Source organism: Panthera leo, chromosome B4, assembly GCF_018350215.1.
Source record: "Panthera leo isolate Ple1 chromosome B4, P.leo_Ple1_pat1.1, whole genome shotgun sequence".
Lineage (NCBI taxonomy): Eukaryota > Metazoa > Chordata > Mammalia > Carnivora > Felidae > Panthera > Panthera leo.
The window spans coordinates 55,180,359-55,200,993 of record NC_056685.1 but is presented as its reverse complement, the minus strand read 5'-3'; the positions used below and the strand labels follow the sequence as shown (position 1 = coordinate 55,200,993).

The 20,635-nt window shown below is 36.3% G+C and overlaps 1 protein-coding gene across 5 annotated transcripts in view; it reads left to right on the top strand.

Moving 5' to 3' along the window:
• The window catches only part of ABCC9 (ATP binding cassette subfamily C member 9), a 129,913-nt gene extending 109,807 nt beyond the window's left edge, over positions 1–20,106 (top strand). For all 5 annotated transcript variants that reach the window (XM_042946008.1, XM_042946009.1, XM_042946010.1 and 2 more), the window contains 9 exons: positions 2,607–2,708; positions 3,290–3,410; positions 4,718–4,848; positions 5,570–5,648; positions 7,543–7,651; positions 9,607–9,710; positions 12,284–12,417; positions 14,403–14,465; positions 19,445–20,106. In XM_042946008.1, the coding sequence (XP_042801942.1) occupies positions 2,607–2,708; positions 3,290–3,410; positions 4,718–4,848; positions 5,570–5,648; positions 7,543–7,651; positions 9,607–9,710; positions 12,284–12,417; positions 14,403–14,465; positions 19,445–19,582 (981 nt within the window). In that variant the 3' untranslated portion in view covers positions 19,583–20,106. The remainder of the gene's footprint in view (positions 1–2,606; positions 2,709–3,289; positions 3,411–4,717; positions 4,849–5,569; positions 5,649–7,542; positions 7,652–9,606; positions 9,711–12,283; positions 12,418–14,402; positions 14,466–19,444) is intronic.
• The last annotated feature ends 529 nt before the right edge of the window (positions 20,107–20,635 follow it).

The following is a 20,635-nucleotide window of genomic DNA, read 5'->3' as shown; positions in this document are numbered from 1 at the left end:
CTATGATCCAGCAATTATACTACTAGATATTTACCTAAAAGATACAAAAATACTGATTCGAAGGGACAAATGCATCCAGATGTTTTTAGCAGCATTATCAACAAGAGCCAAACTATGGAAAAAGCCCAAATTTCCATCAACTGATGAATGGATAAAGAAGTTGTAGTAGACATATATAATGGAATATTACTCAGCCATAAAAAAGAATGAAATCTTGCCATTTGCAACAACATGGATGAAGCTAGAGTGTATCATGCTAACTGAATTAAATCAATCAGAGAAAGACACATACCATATATGATTTCACACATATGTGGATTTTCAGAAATGAAGCAGATGAATATGGTAGGGGTGGGGGAAAGAGAGAGGCAAACCATAAAACGGACTGTAAACCATAAAGAACAAACAGGGTGGCTGCAGAGAAGGTTGGGGGGATGGGTTAAATGGGTGATGGGCATTAAGGAGGACACTTGTAATGAGCACTGGGTGTTGTATGTAAGTGATGAATGACTAAATTCTATTCCCGAAACTAATATTATACTATATGTTAACTAAATGGAATTTAAGACTTGAAAATAAATGAATGAATGTATGAATAAATCAATAGATGAATGAATGAGGCTCTTCTTCCCAATAAGGCCAGCTGGGAGAAAGTAGAGAATAGAAATTAATAAAAATGTGCCTTGTTTCAAAGCCTTAATGTGTACATTACCCACAGAAATTTCTCAGAAGCTGAATGGTGTATTTATTTATATCAAACTGAGAAGGAGGACCTTGCTCAAAGTATCCCCCGATACTAACTTGCTTTCTGGTACTTATCACAGAAACTTTTTATAAGTCCTTTTTAAAAAGATAATATAGAAATTACAAATTTACAGCATAACTTCAAAAGTACTAACTTTAGACAGAGGGCTGGAAGGAAAAATTCATATTGCTGTAAATATTTTAGAAGTATTTTGGGAGCATGTTGGCATTTGTAAGATGTAAGAGTGGCCCAGACTGGTTAGATTATGCATCCATGTAGTTGTTGCTTCAAATAAAGGGAAAATGAAGAAGAACTGTCTAATTGGGATGTGACAAGTTGTTAACACATGGTCCCATTGGAAGAAGCAATCCAAGGAGCATTTACTACCTCTTTGGAATTTACTGCCTCAAGAGAGTAACTCTGCATGATTTCTTTCTTTATTCTTTATAAAGATCATGGGAATCATTATGGAATTAAATTTTAGTGCCTCTTTTAACCTTTGATGTTTTATGATGCACATAAACTTCTGAGCTTGCTTCAAACGTTTGAAAATCATCCAGAGGAAAAAAGACATCCTGATACATGGAGGTGGTGAAATCTAACGGGCATTTAATCTTTTTTAGTCCTTTCAAAGTCTTTGAATTAGGTATCATTTCTATTTTCCAAAGAAACTGAGTTTCAAAGGGGTTTAAATGATTTGTCTGGTAATTGGCAAAGTCAGGGTCTGAGCCCAGATCTCTGATTTCAAGGCTGGGATTACTGATTGCTCCTCAAGAACTAGGTCTTTGGAGCTGTTTTAAAAAGAGTTAGGAAAGCTCACATGGGAGATGATTTGAGTAACTTCACTTGTTACTCCAGCATGTTAAGCAGTCCATTACTGTCATTAAAGTCTTTTTTTTTTTTTTTTTTTTTTTTTTTTTTGCTGTCATTAATGTCTTAGCATCTAGTTATTTGGCTTTTTTTTTTTTGAGGGATCAGAGACATATCTCGACTTGAAAGGTCACAAGTGAGATGAGACTTAAAATAACTGTAGAAGTGCTCGTGCCTGAAATGCTACCTGCTTCTGGAACATGTGACTCATCAGCATGAAAAGTTTGAAAGATTTCTTTTACAAATGATAAGACATAACAATGACTAAGAGTGCTGGGAAATGGGAAGGAACAAGGTGTTTGAAAATGGATGGTTGTGCCCTGTTTCTTATTTGAGATAAAGACTGGCCTCAGTGAACTTTTAAAAATTTCACAAAAGAGTTTACCATTGAGTCATAGCTCATCCAGATGCTCTAAGACAGGCCCACACTTCCCATTTAAGAACAAATATAAACCCTTATCCTTATTTACATGGAATCTGGAGACTTAATGTCCCAAACTCTAAGCCTAGATATTTGACAAACAGTTTAGACAAGAATCTAAAGTTAACCAGATGCAAATTTCTGCCAAGCCCTTACTATATAGCACAAGGGAGCTAGATCACAACCCTGACATAAGCACACATGAAATTGAAGGTAGTAAATCAAGTTTCGAAATAATTACTTGTCCGGCAACACAATGCTATAGCAAGGGTGGGGGAGGAGAAAAAGAAACCCTATGTCTGATCCTGGTGGTGCCACCAACTGCAGCTTAATTTCCGGCAAGTTATTTAACTTGTATGAATCCATTTCTGCACAGATGCAATGAGAGTGCTGAATTACTCCCACTCCAGCCCTAATATTGTGAGTTGTCATTCATCCACATCTTAGGTAACCTTCCCCTGAAATTTATGTGTACTGTCTTAGTACCCACCTCTCTAAATTGATTGGTACCTTTTGTTTGAGAACTCGACGAAAATCTTTTAGCATTTTTTTTTACTTGCTCCTTTTTAGGATTATTTGGGAGCTTGCATTGTCCTCACTGCTTCCATTGCATCCATCAGCGGGTCTTCCAATTCTGGATTGGTGGGCTTGGGTCTTCTGTATGCACTTACGGTAGGTATGGATGAAAATGTCTCTTTTCATGTAGTGTTGGAGGTGCTTTCTATAGTCATCGTCAGTTCTTATTCATGGATGTTAGAGGAGCAGTTTGAAATTCATAATGAAATGACATCTTGCAAATAATGGTAGGATGGGGCACAAGCTCAGCATTTTAGGACAGTGTGGATTCAGTTCTTATACTGTGAGTCAGTTTTTAGAAACTGCTCAAACTCTATGGTGATAGCACTCCCGAGGTGTGAAATCCCTGTCCTAAGTCGTTCACAACCCATTCTGAGAAACTAAAATGAATATGAATATAAATGAGAGAAGTACAAACAGGTAATACAACTTGTGCAGGGAAGCAGGGGACAGTTTACACAACACTGACATTTGAGGACACTTGAAGAAGAGTGGACACTTTCTTTGCCTGCTTTATCCCATGATACCCTCCCTGGTCTCTGATATCTTGCAGCACTTATAAGTCATAGCACATGATGTACACTAACTGTCCAAGTCATCCTATCCTAAAATATCCAGTGATTACAAAGATTGCTACTTTATTTTAAACGTGTTAACTTTTTTGTCACCTGACACAGATAACCAATTATTTGAATTGGGTTGTGAGGAACTTGGCTGACCTGGAGGTCCAAATGGGGGCAGTGAAGAAAGTGAACAGTTTCTTAACTATGGAGTCTGAGAACTATGAAGGCACCATGGGTATTGTTCTGAATATTATTTTGTTTCACTTAAGTGTTTATTTTATATAAATGATAGTTGTGTGTCAGACACTGTCTTTTTTGCTTTTGTTTTCCACTTTAATATCCAGAGAATCCCTTCTCATCTTGACTTTGCTTTATAAGGTATACCTGAAATAATATGACTACTTAGGCCTGAAAAGTTTTGGATACAACCAGAATCCAAATAGATATTACTTAGTAATATTTAAAGAGAATTATAAAAAGTATTTGGACTTTATTACATTAGTTACCAGCCTAAACTATGTACTATTGTGTTTTCTTTCTCAAGATCAATTTAACTTAGATGTCAAGAAACTTGGATCTTAAAACTACTCACTGAGATTCTCAGCTTTGCTAGAATAAAATTGGCAGGAAATTCAATACTGAAGACGGAATGATCTTTCTTAATTTCATGCTTAAAATGCATTCTTCTGCCTAAATACTTCAATAGCTATCCAGATCTTCAAGGACAGAACCCAGATAAGTTAAGCTAAGATCACTAGACTCCTCATTAGTCGATCCTTACCCACCTACCCTAGTCTCATCTCTCATCATCTATCTACACACCTTTTACTCTGGCCATACCAACATACTATGGTTTCTTTCTATGGTTTTCTTTTTATCTTTTTTTCTCTTTATATATATTTGAAACAAATTTCACCACCCCTTATCCTTGTAAGACTCATCTCAGCCGCCATCTCCTCTGGAAACCCTCCCGGAACTCTCAGGTTACCACCATCTGTGCTCCCAGAGCACCTTGGGTTGGCCTCCATCACTGACTCTCCTTGCAGTGTTGCAGACACCAACTTACTTGTATGCTTCCCCCAGGACACAGTGAGCACCATGAGGTGTGTCTTTCGTCTCCATATTTCCAACACATTGCACAATACCTCTCACATTTTAAGTACTCAGATGTTTCATGACTGACTGACTGAACAAAGGAATGAATAACTATCTTAAAGAGAATCAAGTTATGGAATGCAGAAAAAACATGATAGTTCATGCTCCAAAACAAACACAAAATAACTATTTTGGAAGTTCTTAATCAATAGGCCTTTACTCTGAATGTAATTTTAATTTTAAAAAGACATAGCATTTGGTTCAGTATTACTTTAAATTTACCAAAAAAGTATATGTTTGTATGTATAAATGTATATCAGTATGCGTATGTTTCTTTCTGTCACTCTCTCCTTCCTTTTCTCTCTCTCTCTGTCCCTTTCTCCCTCCCTCCATTCCACTCTCTCTTCCTCTCTCTCTGACTTCCCCTACTCCACCCTCACCCCCCAGACCCTTCTCAAGTTCCAGAACATTGGCCACAGGAAGGGGAGATCAAGATTCATGATCTGTGTGTCAGATACGAAAATAATCTGAAACCTGTTCTTAAACACGTCAAGGCTTACATCAAACCTGGGCAAAAGGTATGGAATTCATTGCCATTTGTTTCATACAAAACCTTTGATGGAGCCATTTTATCACTACCTAAGCTCTTCAGACATCCAGCCAAGTACATTCTCACTGGGCTCATGTAACACTCCTGGTACTTTACAGATCAAATTATCTACATAAAAGAGAGGGGAGATAGGATCAGGATAAAATACATGTTCTCTAAGTTATATTGCCATTCATTAGTCTCCCACGAAGATCAGGGAAATCAACAATACATGTGTTTTTCCAAATTTTTGGCTTCTGGCTCAAAGCCATATTGGACATCCCTTGAGAAATTTTGCATTTGTACTAGCTCTAGTCCCAAAATGGTTTGTTTTAGTTACTTTAAAAAGAGAAAATGTGCAGAAAAAAATTGAATCAGTCTTGTTTGTTATAATATCATCACTTCTAAGATAAAGTTGAATACTTACTTATTAGACCAACAATACACTAAATACAAAAATTAAGCCATAAAGGAAAAACAACACAACCACATACACATAAAAAGAGCTAGAATGAAGTCATTGAAGATTGGTGAGGATTCTATGTTTTCATCTTAATGGTAATACATAAAGGAACCCTAGGAAAAGAATAATGATTTATTATAACTATTTAAACAGAAATGCAGTTTCACCATGGTATCTTGTCTAAATTAAAACTACTTTTGCCCATTTTCTGTGTCCTCTTCTCTTTGGGTGACATTTGCTTTTTTAGGTGGGCATATGTGGCCGAACTGGCAGTGGGAAATCATCATTATCTCTGGCTTTCTTCAGAATGGTTGATATATTTGATGGTGAGTTACTAACTCAGTTTTTTTTTCATGACTATGTGGTGATTTTCCTTAAAAAAATGCAACATCAACTTACCTAATCCTGCAGAAATAACAAGCGAATATTTATAAGGACTTTGTGTCCTGCAACCCATGGCTTGAGGTAGGTGTCCCAGATAAACACTCTAGAAGTAAAGAATGAACATAGAATTGCTAATAAAATTATTAGCCTTGAACTCAACTCTAGAGACTGTTATTGAAGAATTCTAATAAACTGGTAAAACGAAAACAGTACCATCCATTTTGAACAGCAGTAGATTCAGGTCGCATTTTAAGAGAAAGGAATAGGGGAAACTAAAAATATATCCATTCCCATCAAAGGAAAAAAATGCAAGGAGATAAGTAATCTACATTATTAATTTTGCTGCATGACTCTTACTATCATCTTAGTAACATGGTTTAATGATGTTGAACATTTTGTGAGGCAGCAAAGCTGCAAACTGCCAAGCACATGTTGAAAACATACAAAAATATTTATGCATCCACAAAATTACTAATAATATGATACGTGGAAATAATTTAATCTTTGCTTTAGAAAAAATATGTCACATTATTTAGTCTATCAAGTGGCCTATAAATAGCCCAGCACATAAGCAATCTTGAATAAAAGGGGATCCAGCAATGTGCTTGATCATGAGCTCAAGGAAGTGCTTCCTATTATTATCTGAAATGATTATGCTGACAATTATAGTACTTCACATTTTTATTATACTTGACAGTTTATATTACTTAATGTAATCTACACAACAGCTTTGTGAGATAAAGAGGTCAGTTTATGAACAGCGCAGATGAACAGGAATTGAAGTCTCTTCAGGGTTTAGACTCAGAAGCAGAGTAGGCATCAGCCACTGGGTTAGCAGCCTGCCCTTCCATGGCAAGTAATAATACACAGGTACTTTGAGGACTTTCAGTGGCTTTGCATTGTAAGTCAATGACATAATCCAAAGACAATTGATTGACACTTTTCATTCAAAAAACAAAAACAAAAACAAAAAACCTGTGGCTGTAACTGTACATATTAGATTAGCCTTTTCCTTCCTCACGAATCCAGAAACATGATTTTAGGCTCCATGTGGACTTTCAATGACTGATTCTCTTATTTAGCATTAAGCTATTAAGATTTTAATAGATAATGTGGTACTCCCAAAAGAAAGTTTAAGTTGATCACTTTGCTTCTTCTTGAATCTAAATCTAGCTGGAAAAGAGACTCCCACCTGCCATTTTTCACCTGGCCACTCATTTCATAGGGCAATACTGTCTTTACACAAAGTGATATGATAAAATAGCTTATCAATTTGAGGAAAAAACATCAAGATTGCACAAGTCTCTGATAAGTCTAAACACAGTATGGAGAAATTCATTAAAATTTGATTTGTATGTCATAGAATTTCCTTTCTTATTTGCAAAGCAATGTTCTGTTCAATCAATACAAGAGTAAATAATTTAGATAAAAATCACTGTCTTCAAGGAGTTATCATTGTGGTTAGGAGAAAAAGACAATTAAAACAGATAGGTAAATGTATATAGAATATCTTGTGAAGGAAAATAAACAGGGAAGGAGGGTAAAGGAATATCAGAAGAAAGAAGACCGATTAAGGAGAAAAAGTACTTTTGGTTTGTATGAACCACAGAAATTGAATAGAAACTGAGAATCTCTTTAAGGGAAAATACATAAGATAAAATATCACCAAAATGTATATTTTTCTTAGAGATGCATAATGATGTTTTTAATACTTAAATGGAAAGCTTTATCTTCTGAGTTTCAACCCTGAACCCGGCAAGTACTTTCAATTTGTAAATAATATTGTTTTTCTTTTGATTTTCCTACGTGCTTATAATTTTTGTTTCTCTTTAACAGGAAAGATTGTCATTGATGGGATAGACATTTCAAAACTACCACTGCACACACTACGTTCTAGACTTTCAATCATTTTGCAGGATCCAATACTATTCAGTGGTTCTATTAGGTAGGTGATGTATTCAACAGAAACCTGTATGCCTCAGGATTTACCTTTTGGCTCATGGGAGGGTTTTACTCAGAACTGTTTTTCAGGTAGGTGTGAATGATGTTATCAGGATGATAAGATCAGAGAGGTACCTGGCTGGCTCAGTGGATAGAGCAAGCCACTTGATCTCAGGGCTGTGAATTCAAGCCCCACATTGGGTGTGGCCCTACTTAAAATACAATTTTGTTTTTAATTAAAAATAAAAAAGCAATCAAACAAACAAAATAAGGATGATAAGATCAAATATTCTGACCAACAGTTTGGATTGGGAAACCCTAGAGTTGCTGAATTAACCTATAGAAGCCAGTCCCTTATATATTTCTAGGAGCTCTGCTCTTTAAGTTTGACTCCACAAAAGCTACTTTTTCTTCTGTACTTGGAGCAGTGATTGTTGACAGACATTTCTAAGGTGTTCTGCCTTTACAGATATCCTGCCTATTGCTTATGCGTCTGGCCTGGGCTCAGCAGATATTAAGTTCAGTGAATCCCTTGGCTCCCCTATCCCTCACAATTACTCTTTCAGCCAAAATTGCTTTTAAGAAGCTGCTACAATCTTCTCGATACCTAGTTTATGGTTTCCCACAGTAAAAAAAGAAAACGAAAGAAAGAAAGAATGGCAGTATCTAGGTATCTACTATCTGCTAAGTGCTTTGAATATATTGTCTCATTAAATCTTCAAAGCATTGCTCTAGTATACATATTATTATCCTTATTTTACATACGAGAATTTTAAACCTCAGAGAAGCTCTAATTTGTCCATGTTTATACACTTAGTAAGTGGTAGAACTCCAATTCCAAATAATGTTCGTCTGACTCCAAACCCCACCATGGCATTATCTGCCGGGTCATGTCTCTCATTCCATACAACCTTTGTTCTCTCTGGCTCCCCTCCTCTACCTTAATTACAAAGAAGTATTTGCCACTTCTTTTTGTCTTGAAGAGAAAATGTATGTAAGGTTGCTCAATATTCAGCTGTAAAATCATTTTAATTAAAAGTTGTGTAGGGGTACCTTGGTGGCTCAGTGGGTTAAGAGTCCAACTTTGGCTCAGGTCATGATCTCATGGTTTGTGAGTTAGAACTCCATGTTGGGCTCTGTGCTGACAGCTCAGAGCCTGCTTCAGATTCTGTGTCTCCCTCTCTCTCTGCCCCTCCCCCACTCACGCTCTCTAAAAAAAAAGAATTTTAAGAAAATAAATAAAAGTTGTGGATGTATCAAGTTATTTAGTGATACCATAGTGAATTTCTATCTCTGAATATATTTATGATGAATACTACTATTGTGGTTGGTGCAGCACAGCTCATCTAAGATATCATTATATGTTCCCATATAATCATCAGTTCTGTGGAAACACTTTGCTAGACATTATTCAAGTTACATTAAATATAATATGAAACTGGATAAATCCACATAATGAATTTTACCATGTCATGTCTCACATATAAATATACTAACTATCATCAAAAAACATTGTTCATAACATTGAGGTCATTCATTTATTCATCAAACATGAATTGAATGCCTGCTCTATCCTGAGCACTGTTCTAGGTACCAGGGATATAATAATAACCAAAACAAACAGGACTTAAGATTTTTTTTGAAAAAGAGAAACCACACGTGTGTGAGTGCAGGGGGCCGGGGGTAGAATGAAAGAGAGAGAGAGAGAGAGAGAGAGAGAGAGAGAGAGAGAGAGAATCTTAAGCAGGCTCCATGCCCAGCACAGAGCCAACAAGGGACTCCATCTCACGACCCTGAGATCATGACCTAAGCTGATTTCAAGAGTTGGATGCTTAACCAACTGAGCCACCCGGGTACCCCAGGATTTACATTTTCAGGAAAGAATAGCAATAAGCAAGCATATGTAAAAATTCCTTTATTTTTATTTATTGACTAAATAACTTATTTCTTCCCCTACAGATTTAATTTAGATCCAGAGTGTAAATGCACAGATGACAGACTCTGGGAAGCTCTAGAAATTGCTCAGCTGAAGAATATGGTCAAATCCCTGCCAGGAGGTCTAGGTATATTTTCTAAAGAATACATTTATTTTAATATATGCAATTAATTCTATATATCTCTATCTATATTTTATGCTAGAATTACATAATTCATATTAAATCCCCTTATATTTAAAATAATTTCCAAAAGGTCATTAGTACACTTAAAATCTAATGATTTGCATGGGATGCAAAAGGATGAACCTTATAACAAATTCTGTTCTATATGAACACTCTAAAATATTCCTCTTAATACACTTAACTCTTCAGTCTTTTCACCTTTAGTGGTACAGGTCATTTTAATCAGAATATTTCCTTGTGATCATTCTACTCACATGATATACATGACCTCTAACCCTCAGTAAATGAGTAAAAGGATTGAAGAGGCTACTAAGTTCAAAGTGGAGGTACCATTTAGGAGCAGGCAGTTCTCCACATTGGCAACCACTTTCTTTGTTCCCAGGAGGGACTGTTTCTTATATTTATGTAACATAATTTTGTGAAGACATCATTTTCTATGACCTTGCTGCAGTATCAGTTTTAGCCACCTGTGTAAAGGATAAAACACGTACTCAAACAATCACTGATATAAATTTAGCTCAAGAGTAAGGTGGACAACTTCTGGCAAATAACTGATGACAGAATAAAACAACAACTTGAATAATGAAAGAAAGTGATTAACAAACCAAAACAACAAAGTGTACAATGCAGTCTTCAACTCATAAAAATGAATTATTGTTTTGGACTTAAAATCTGAACTCATTTATGGGGTGCCTGGGTGGCTCAGTCGGTTAAGCATCCGACTTCAGCTCAGGTCACGATCTCACAGTTCGTGGGTTCGAGGGCCGCGTCAGGCTCTGTGCTGACAGCTCGGAGCCTGGAGCCTATTTCAAATTCTGTTTCTCCCTCTGTCTCTGTCCCTCCCCTGTTCATGCTCTGTCTCTGTCTCAAGAATAAATAAACATTTTTAAAAAATCTGAACTCATTTAAGAAAGTAATCAGAAAGATCAGAGCTGGTTGATTAAATTAAATAGTAATAAATTAAATATTAATTTAATTTAATTATTAAGTATTAATAAATTAAACATTTATTAAATTAGATTTTAATAAATAATTTTAATTGTTTTAATGAATAATAAATAAATTTTATTTTATTTTAATTTCAATAAAATTGTTTTAATAAATTTTAATTTTAATAAATAACACGTAGTTCCCATATTGGTTGTGTTATATTGGCATCTAGAAAGAAAATCAGCCTCCAAAATAAAACCATGTTTATTATTAGTTTATTTGGTTAGGAGGACCTACTCAAAAACAATATGATTTTAATTAGGTTCCAAGGCGAAGGCATCCCACAAAGAGAAATTGAGATAGCATGTCTTTAAGGGTAGTTTTATTGACCTTGCCAGTGTTAGACCATGGGAGCAATTCCAGAGGTCTGGAAGAACTTTCCTATCATAATTTTTGACGTCTCTCATGGTAAGCCCAATAAGTCTACTTGAGAAATTGATAATGCATATATACCCTTCTTGTGGTAGAGACACTCACACCGTTAGTAGTTGGAATACAGGCAATGAAAACTTTATAGTCCTCTTCACTCACATGAAAGATGCATGCACCTGTTTTGAATCATGGGCATGATGTTCAAGGGTTATGGTACAGTGTAAGCAACAGGAGATTGTATTTACACAATGTAATTGAGTGTTGTTTATGCTCATTGTCCCCATAAAGATTATATCAACTGCTTGATAAAGATCTGGTTCAGGCCAACTCTGATGAAGAATATTCATCACCTCCATCACCCTCCTTATTTATTATGTAAATTAAAATTTGGAGAATAAAGGCATAGCCCCCAAGCACGAAAAATTATAAAAATTTGATGCAATGAGAATATGATCAATAGAAGTTTACCTCCAGGACCCTAAGAAGAAGTGTTTGAAACCTAATAAAAGAGATGTTTTGGAAACAGAATTTATCTTAACTTCATAGTAGGACAGTTTATGACATATGGATGAAAGCAAACAAAAATGATAATGAGGATGTAACATTCATCTATCCATACAATGTTTTATTCAGCCACTATGTCAGATGGACACACTGATGGACAAAAACAAAACCCAGTCCTTAACCACATGGACCTTACAGTCCAGTGGGATGGTATAATGAAAAAAGAATGGATACTAGAGTCAAGAATGTTCTGTTTCTCATCAAGCTCTACTACAAATTAGCTATGTGATTACGGGCAAGCCACTTCATTTCTCTGGGCCTTAGATAATTATAATAAATAATCTCCTTAGATAATTATGTTCAGTAATTAAATGACCTCTAAGGTCTTCCAGTCTTCAAGATGCCGAATGTATTTTATATCCTAGTATAAGGAGGTAATTTACAATCTGTTGTCAAAAATAGGATGGCCCAGGATCATCTTCATTTTCCCAAAGTAAAATTCCTCTTTGCCCTCCCACTATGAAATCTTCGCAGCAGTACACTGAGGTCCAGCGTGCTCTTGTAGGACATAACTATTTTCCCCTACTTTGCTCAAGGAAAATGTTAGTAGCATTTCTTTAGTGAAATCCTTGCTTCTCTCTCTGATGTAGATGCAGTTGTCACTGAAGGTGGGGAGAACTTTAGCGTTGGACAGAGACAGCTGTTTTGCCTTGCTAGGGCCTTTGTCCGCAAAAGCAGCATTCTCATCATGGACGAAGCAACAGCTTCCATTGACATGGCCACAGTGAGTAGATAATGTGCTCGCTTTTTAAATTGAAGAGTTGGAGAGACACACGTAAAAACTACAACTTATTTTTCCCCAACTGGGTTCAGAATCCTCAGTACTGTTGTTTTGAGTGTCTTCTCATTCATTTCTTTAATCAACGGATGATAGCACATTGAAAATTATGATAAAGGAGACATGACACTTTTAAAGCAATTCCTACTACCGGTAAACATAAAATAAACTTGCCATCACTTTTTGATAAATTCTTTTTTTAAAAAAAATTATTTTTGAGAGAGAGAGAGCAGAGAAGGGGCAGAGAGAGAAGGGGACAGAGGATCTGAAGTGGCTCTCTGCTATCAACACCGATGTGGGGCTCAAACTCACAAACCATGAGATCATGACTTGAACTGAAGTCGGACACTTCACCACCTGAGCCACCCAGACACCCCAGTTTTTGATAAATTCTTAAAGCAGTAAAATTCCAATGCTCAGTTGACAACAGTACTGTACTGTATTCAAGTGTTCAAGTCTTATGCCATGGAAGTTGTAAAATGAAGTATGCAAATTTCTATTTAATAGAAATTGATAAACAAAATCAATCATTATTTTCTAAAGCAATTTGAAGAAGAAGGATTCACTAGAACTGACAGTGGTCTTCTCAGTGTGATCACAGGAACAAGCCAGAAACTTTAGCTTTTGAAAGAAATTATTTAAAACTGTTAAATACACCCAAGAAGGATCTGTCTAGAAGAATGTGATGGAGTGGAGAAAATGTCACATTAAACCACAAACTGTATGAGCTAGCAATTAATGTTGTTCTTTTACAAGTTAACTTGATATTATACATTTGGCATCAGAAAGGACAAAAATAAAAAACATCCACAAACATACGGTATTCTCTTGCTGCACACTTTAGGTTGGGTAAAAAATATCCAGACATATGAAACAGTTTCATGATTATTAAGAGTCAATTATACATGGAGATGCTAATTTGACATCAGTTCTTTCTAGTAATTCTAATCAATTACAGAAAGTTGTATCTCCTTCTCAAAGTTAACATAATTTGAAGCATATAAAATAGTTTCTAATTAAGCCAATTCACTAAATAAACATAACTACATCAAAATTAGTATTAATTACTAATGACTTATAATATTGGGGATTATCGTAAGTATAATATAGCCTTAAAAGAGATGAGAGAGAAAGGGAGAATGAATTAATGGGCGATAGGCCACCTTAACTGGAAGGAAGTCTTCATATTAAGACTTAGGAGTCTTAGGAATCAGGTTGCCTGGGTGGCTCAGTCGGTTAAGTGTCTGACTCTTGATTTGGGCTCAGGTCATGATCTCATGATTTGTGGGATCGAGCCTCATGAGGCTCTGCACTGACAGCATGGAGCCTGCTTGGGATTCTTTCTGTGCCCTTCCCTGATCGCTCGCTCTCTCCCTCTCTCAAAATAAATAAATAAACTTAAGAAGACTTAGGAATCAAGTTTTCCTCTAGGAGAGAGAGAATCATTACCCAAAACATCTTTCAGGGTATAATGGTAACAGTTTGTAGTGAGGATAAAAATGGTTTTTGCCTAGATGGTTCTTCTTTTATGGGTCAAAATCTGAATTGGGGCATGTATTTTTACTTTTTCCCTTTTCTAACCCAAAGATTAACACCATTTTAGGGTTTTATTAGTTTTGAATACATACTGTTCGGTATAACTCAAGTGAGCATTTCCATGCCCATTTAATTTCATTTTCCCCTTCCAGTTCCCTGGTTAACAAGTCTATCAGTCATTCTGTGTTGATCACTGAGTTTTATTGGCCTTTTGAAGACACATACAGAACCCAGCATAAGCTTGCTGCTGGCACTGCCCGCTGTCATACCTTCCTCAGAAGACAAGAGCCGGGAATTCTCAGAAGCCTGGGGGTCTTTGGTCTTAGGGAGGAATAGTATGGCAAGAAAAAGAAGTCCAGAGAAAATTCAGACTTAATTTATTTATTTTTTGACAGGAAAACATTTTGCAGAAAGTGGTAATGACGGCTTTTGCAGACCGCACTGTTGTTACAATAGCTGTAAGTATTGGAGACAGGGTTATTTATTCCTCTTTGGGTTTTGTTCCAAGATTCAATAATCTTAACTTTTGGGCAATTCAAGTATACGCACGTTGAATGATATATTTCTCTGCCAGTGCTTCTGTGTGTGTGAAACACACACACACATACACACAGCTATGCTCTAAAAGTCTTTATATTGTTTTTCCCCAAACTGTCTGTTCTGCCTACCTCCCCTAATGATGTGATATCCTAAATCTAAGGATTCCAGCAGGAATGCCTGTGTTTTTTCACCAGACACAGATGGTAATTCACATGGGGTAATTCTCTTTTTGATAATCTGATCATCTGATGAGCAGTTTCAGAAGCAAAATTCTTCAAAATGACTACCAATTCTGCTACTACTTACACTTAATTTCTATGTCTCTATTCATTTAACTGTTTAAACAAGAAAGAAATCAATGAGATACAGCTGAGGCAGATACTTTCTCTGAGCACCAAATTGAAGGATCGCTCACATCTTTGTATTTGTCATAGCTTACTTAATGTAGGCCATGGTTTTCTTCTTCCTGTCTGCAGATGGATGGTTTCTTGCTCGCATTTAGGCTTAATGTTTAACAATAACTTTTTTAAATGAATCACCTGGACATTTTCCGTCTTGCTGACTCTTGTCTTTCCATTTCTCTTTTCTCTCCAGCACCGTGTCTCTTCTATTTTGGATGCAGGTCTTGTTTTAGTCTTCTCTGAGGGTATTTTAGTGGAGTGTGATAATGTTCCAAACTTGCTCGCCCACAAGAATGGCCTCTTTTCCACTTTGGTGATGACCAACAAGTAGACCGTCATCAGCTCCTCTGCCAACTAGCCCATTCTCTGGTAGTTATCTAGTGGCATCCCCTCAGTCAGGCAGGACTAATGCAGGGATTAAAGGGGATGGGGATATGGTGAAGGAACTGCCTATGGGGTATTCTCATGCAAACCAGCTCAACCTGCTGCTTCAGTTATGTTCAATACTTAATGAAGCACATGCATAATTTTAAGTACGTATATATGCAGGAGGTAGTATTTACGAAAACCCGAGAATCAGATTTACCTCTGTCCTATGGACCAATTTCACTATTCTTTGAGGATATATTGTAAGTGTCCTTAAAAACACTGTACATGTTCCTTATGTGCCCTGAAGATTGCATTATTTAATTTACAGAATTATTTATGTTTAACCGCTGAGTACTGGGAGCTATGTATGAAGTGCTTGTATGCTTCCATTTTTGTGACTGATACATGGGGAAAGAGCACCTTTTGAAGTGCAGCTTTTCTTAAAGTGGTAGGAAATGACTCCCATCAGGGCCCACCTTTTATACACTGGGCCTAGGTAAAGAAAAAGCCACTTTTTTCTCACTTTCCCAATGAACTCTGTCCTGGAGGAGAGTTACCTGATTAAGTCATTCACACTGGAGTGTGAAGGATTTAATGGGTGAGAGAATTAGCTAACTTGAAAAACAGTTCTCTAATATTTTCAAGAATTTTCTCCCTGGAGAAGGTAGGGAGATATTTGGGGGGAGAAAGAACTTCCTGTTGCCCCTAAATGAGCAGGTAAAGGGGTGGGGGAAGCAGACCCTTGCCTACTCAAAAGACTAGTTTTCTGTCTTCTGCATGAAGCATGGTATTGCTGAGTAGCCCCATTTAGTCCACACCTAGATTACTTGAGCATAATTTGTATGTCTTTAAATTTGTTTTTAATCTTTATTTATTTCTGAGAGAGAGAGAGAGATAGAGTGTGAGCAGGGGTGGGGCAGAGGGAGAGGGAGACACAGAATCCGAAGCAGGCTCCAGGCTCTGAGCTGTCAGCACAGAGCCCAACATGGGGCTGGAACTCACAAAGCGCGATATCATGATCTGAGTCAAAGTCGGACACTCAACCTACTAGCCACCCAGGCACCCCATAGCAAAATTTCTATTTTTAACCAAAAAATTATGTTCTCTTTCTTATCTGCCTACATTCACTGAATACTTTTCATAGACTTCTGTATCTTTCACCCATTCTTCATTTCAAGACCACTAATGTAGTCACTAGGATACCTCCCCATTGGAACACAGAAAGCCATGGGTAGGATGAATTACCGTGGGACCAACTTCTCTTAACAGGCTCTTAACAGAAAGAGAAAACCACCAACTTGTGACAGAACCCTTGTAGAGTGATTCTCAGCTATGTTAACAGTTACTATTCTTTCTTCCCTGCTAAAAGCTGTTCTGTTAATTTTGTTGACTGAAACTGAAAATAGTGAAAGAACTTCAAAAGACAAATGTCTTTGGGTTCTGAAAGTAAGCCTTCATGCACGAAAATAGTGCACGGCATTTATTTATGAAAGTGATTTATTCTTCACTCTTAATTAATTTCTCTAGAGCATTTCAAAAATTGCATCAATGCTATTATAATTGACACCACAGTTTCTCAAGCAAAAAATATTTTTGATTAATTGAATAGACACCACGTACATATTTCATTGGCCAAGATTTTTCCATGTTTTTATTTCTATTTTTTAAGTAAATGTTATTTTAGTAAAACAAGGCAATGTTTATTATATTCTATTTATGGATTTAAAGGCCAAATTCCTTTTTTAGCATCTATGATATGATGATTGAAGAATAATCTTTTTTGGAGGGAAAATACACAGCAGATATTAAACAATTCATTAAACTTAAGGTTTTTTTTTTTTCTAAATGCATGGGTATACAAGTGATTCTGATCTTCTCTCAAAAATAAATAAGCAGTATCCTACAAATTTTGGTAATTCCTAAATATATATCATTCAACATTTATTATTGAGAGACAGAAACAGAGCATGAGCGGGGGAGGGGCAGAGAGCAGAGGTGACACAGAATCTGAAGCAGGCTCCAGGCTCTGAGCTGTCAGCACAGAGCCAGACACGTGGCTCAAACGCACAAACTGCGAGATCATGACCTGAGCTGAAGTCAGATGCTAACAGACTAAACCACCCAGGTGCCCCTATATCATTCATTAATAGTCAGTAAATGATAGGTTTGTTATGGATATTGGAAATACTGGTACATGTTCTAAGCTGGCATCTTTATTATACTCCGTATATGTCTTTCTTTTCACCTTTAGCTGTCCACCTATGTCTCTTTGCTTTTCTGAGAGCATAAGCATTGAGACTACTCCATCTACATGGCCCAGGGAAGAAGATAGGCCTTTGTCCCGGGGATGGTTTTAGGTTGGATGCTGGGTTGTAAGGAGAAGGAACTTTGGAAAATTGTGTATCAGATAAACAGATGGTTTTTCTGGGTCCGTCACTCCCATCAGCATTCTGATGTTTTGACCTGCATAGTCCACATCCAGTATGGTAGCCCTGAACCATACGTGGCTATTGAACATTCAAAATGTGAGTAGTCGAAATTAAGAGATACTGTAAGTGTGAAACACACAGGATTTCAAGAACTTAGTACTTACAGAAAAATGTAAAAGATATCATTAATAATTTTTAAATTGATTATATATTGAAATATTTTAATGGCTAAAATATATCATTAGAATGGATTTCATGGGATGCCTTGCTGGCTCAATCTGTAGAGCATGCAACTCTTGATGTCAAGGTTATGAGTTCAAACCCCACACTGGGTGTAGAGCTTACTTAAAAAAATCAACTGGATTTAATGTAACTTCAAATAGATCTCACCTGTGTACTTGTGGTTTAAAATGTGGCTTTTAAGAAATTTAAAATTACATGTGTCTCACATTTGTGGTTCACATTATATTTCTATTTCTCAGCACTTATCTTACCAAGAGAAGTGAAAAGCCCACAGCACAGACTTTTCCCTTGTAAATTTTAAAAATAAAAAAAAAATAATAGTGTCTGACATTTAGTATTTGCTTGTATGTGTCAGACAAGATGCTGATTTTTTTTTTTACATGGATAATCTCATTTGATCCTCACCACCATTCTGTGAGGCAGGTACTATATTATTACCATCATTTTACAGATGTGGAACTTGAGACATACAAAAATTTAGTTTGTTGATCAGGATCGCACAACCAAACATGATGAAACCAAAATACAAGTCCAGTCTAACCTCAAAGTCCATGCTCTTAACCATAACACTAATAATGGTAGGCGAACAATCCTCTAAGGTACCAGATACTCCCTACAAAACAGTTTGATAGCAGGGTGGAAATATCTCATGCTTTGAAGTTAGTAAGTCTGGTTTTAATCCTGGTTCTGCTACTTATTATATACGTGATCTCCTGATTTTGCTTTATCTCTGTGAGCCACAGTGGTCTTGCAAACAAAGCAGAGAGAGATAACACCCACATTTGAGGAATGTTTTGATGATTAACAAGTATGTGTGTGGAGCACTTAATGTATAGCATATGCTCAGTAAGTGATAGTTTTTATTATTATTAGTTACTAATCCCAAAGCTTCTCTCCAAAGGGTACTAGGTGGAAAGAGAGAACAAGAGTGTGGCAGTGATGTCTAAAGACTAAAACATGGCGTGTCTAAAGTCCCGGATAATTCATTCTAATACTGCATGCCAGAATGGATTTCCTCATATTGTGTTCCCAGAATTGAACCACCTTCCAAGGTTCTTCAGATGTGTGTTAGCCCACAAATTAGTTGACTCCACACAAGAGATCGTTTTAGTCTAGACTAAATGATAACCCAACTGGTCCATGATGGTTCTTCTTATCATTTAATTATTTGACAAACAAAATTAGCCTCCTTACACATCCATGACAGTACTGAAACTACTATATTAGCTACACTCAATTTAATACAGCCCATCCCAAACCCAGTTACACTGGCCAGCATTTAAAAGTATGTAAATAATGATATGTTAAATAAGAAAAAGAGGCTGTGTTTTGTGCACCTCCTAGTGCCCTGAGATAAAGAATTGTCCCTGAATAATCGATGAAATATGCATATTCCATAGCTTTGCCTGTACCTTGAAATCTGTAACAAATACATGTTTTTTTTTTCACTCACAGCATCGGGTTCACACTATTCTGACGGCAGACCTAGTTATTGTGATGAAGCGAGGAAATATTTTAGAATATGACACTCCAGAAAGCCTCTTGGCTAGAGAAGATGGAGTTTTTGCTTCTTTTGTCCGTGCAGACATGTGAAGGGATGTCTTGAAACAATACATGGATTTAAAATAATGCAGTCATAACCTACTTAATGGATCATCAGCTTGACCTTCATAAAGTGGCTTCTTAAATTTTTACTCTTTCGTAAAGCTTATTTGTTGTGTTGTGGGACTTTGTACTTAGCAACAATGTCACTTTACCGATGACACTTTACTGTATTTCCTATATGGATACTTCCTTTTTGTTTTTCTTTCCTAGACTCTACTGCTTAAATAGGTTCATTACTGATGTTTTTCTAATGATTAAGCCACTTTACCTTTAAGAATAGCAGGTTGCATTAAAACATGTAAGCTACTTTAAGTGGTAAGTCAACAGCTATATTTTCTCATAATTTTAAGTCTGTTAAATAGCTCTCAGGTATAGAGGTTATCATGAGTATTCAGTATTGTTGTACTCTGTAAGAATATATTTTCCTTTTTGTTGGTGTCTCCAGTTGTTATTGGAAGAGGATTAAAAGGACAGGTTTTCTAATCAGTGAGAAAATAAAACACTCAAATTCATTATCTACTGAATGTGAATGTTCTGTGTTCATTAGTATTAGTAATACTGATGCTTCCTTAACCAGTTTTTTTTCCCTCATCTAAATTGTTTTCTGTTACCAAGAAGTCACCACATTTATAGTAGCTTTGTAAAGCCAAAGCCTTAACTGGAAAGATCATAAAAAGAGTTTGGACATTTGAAAAAGTATACTCAAGCTTCTGTTTTTCCCTGTCTAGTAAGGAGAGAGTTCTTAAGGTATCAGGCATAATGTGGTTTTTCCAGACTAAAGTTCAAAGAATAAATAGATTCAATCCTTCAGTGGCAGGCCAGCTAATGCTCTCTGTGATTTAACTCATCATTAGATGTGTTTATGATTTTGAGCCCTAAAATTCCACATTATTCAAGATTCAAATTTATATTTGCCTATATAAGTATGTATATAACAAGTGTCTATTTCAAGATGGGAGAGTATACCTCTTTTTATGCACAGTGGTGTCACACATGTATCCATTTTGCTCTAATTTTAACGTACATGTAAAAAGGAATCAA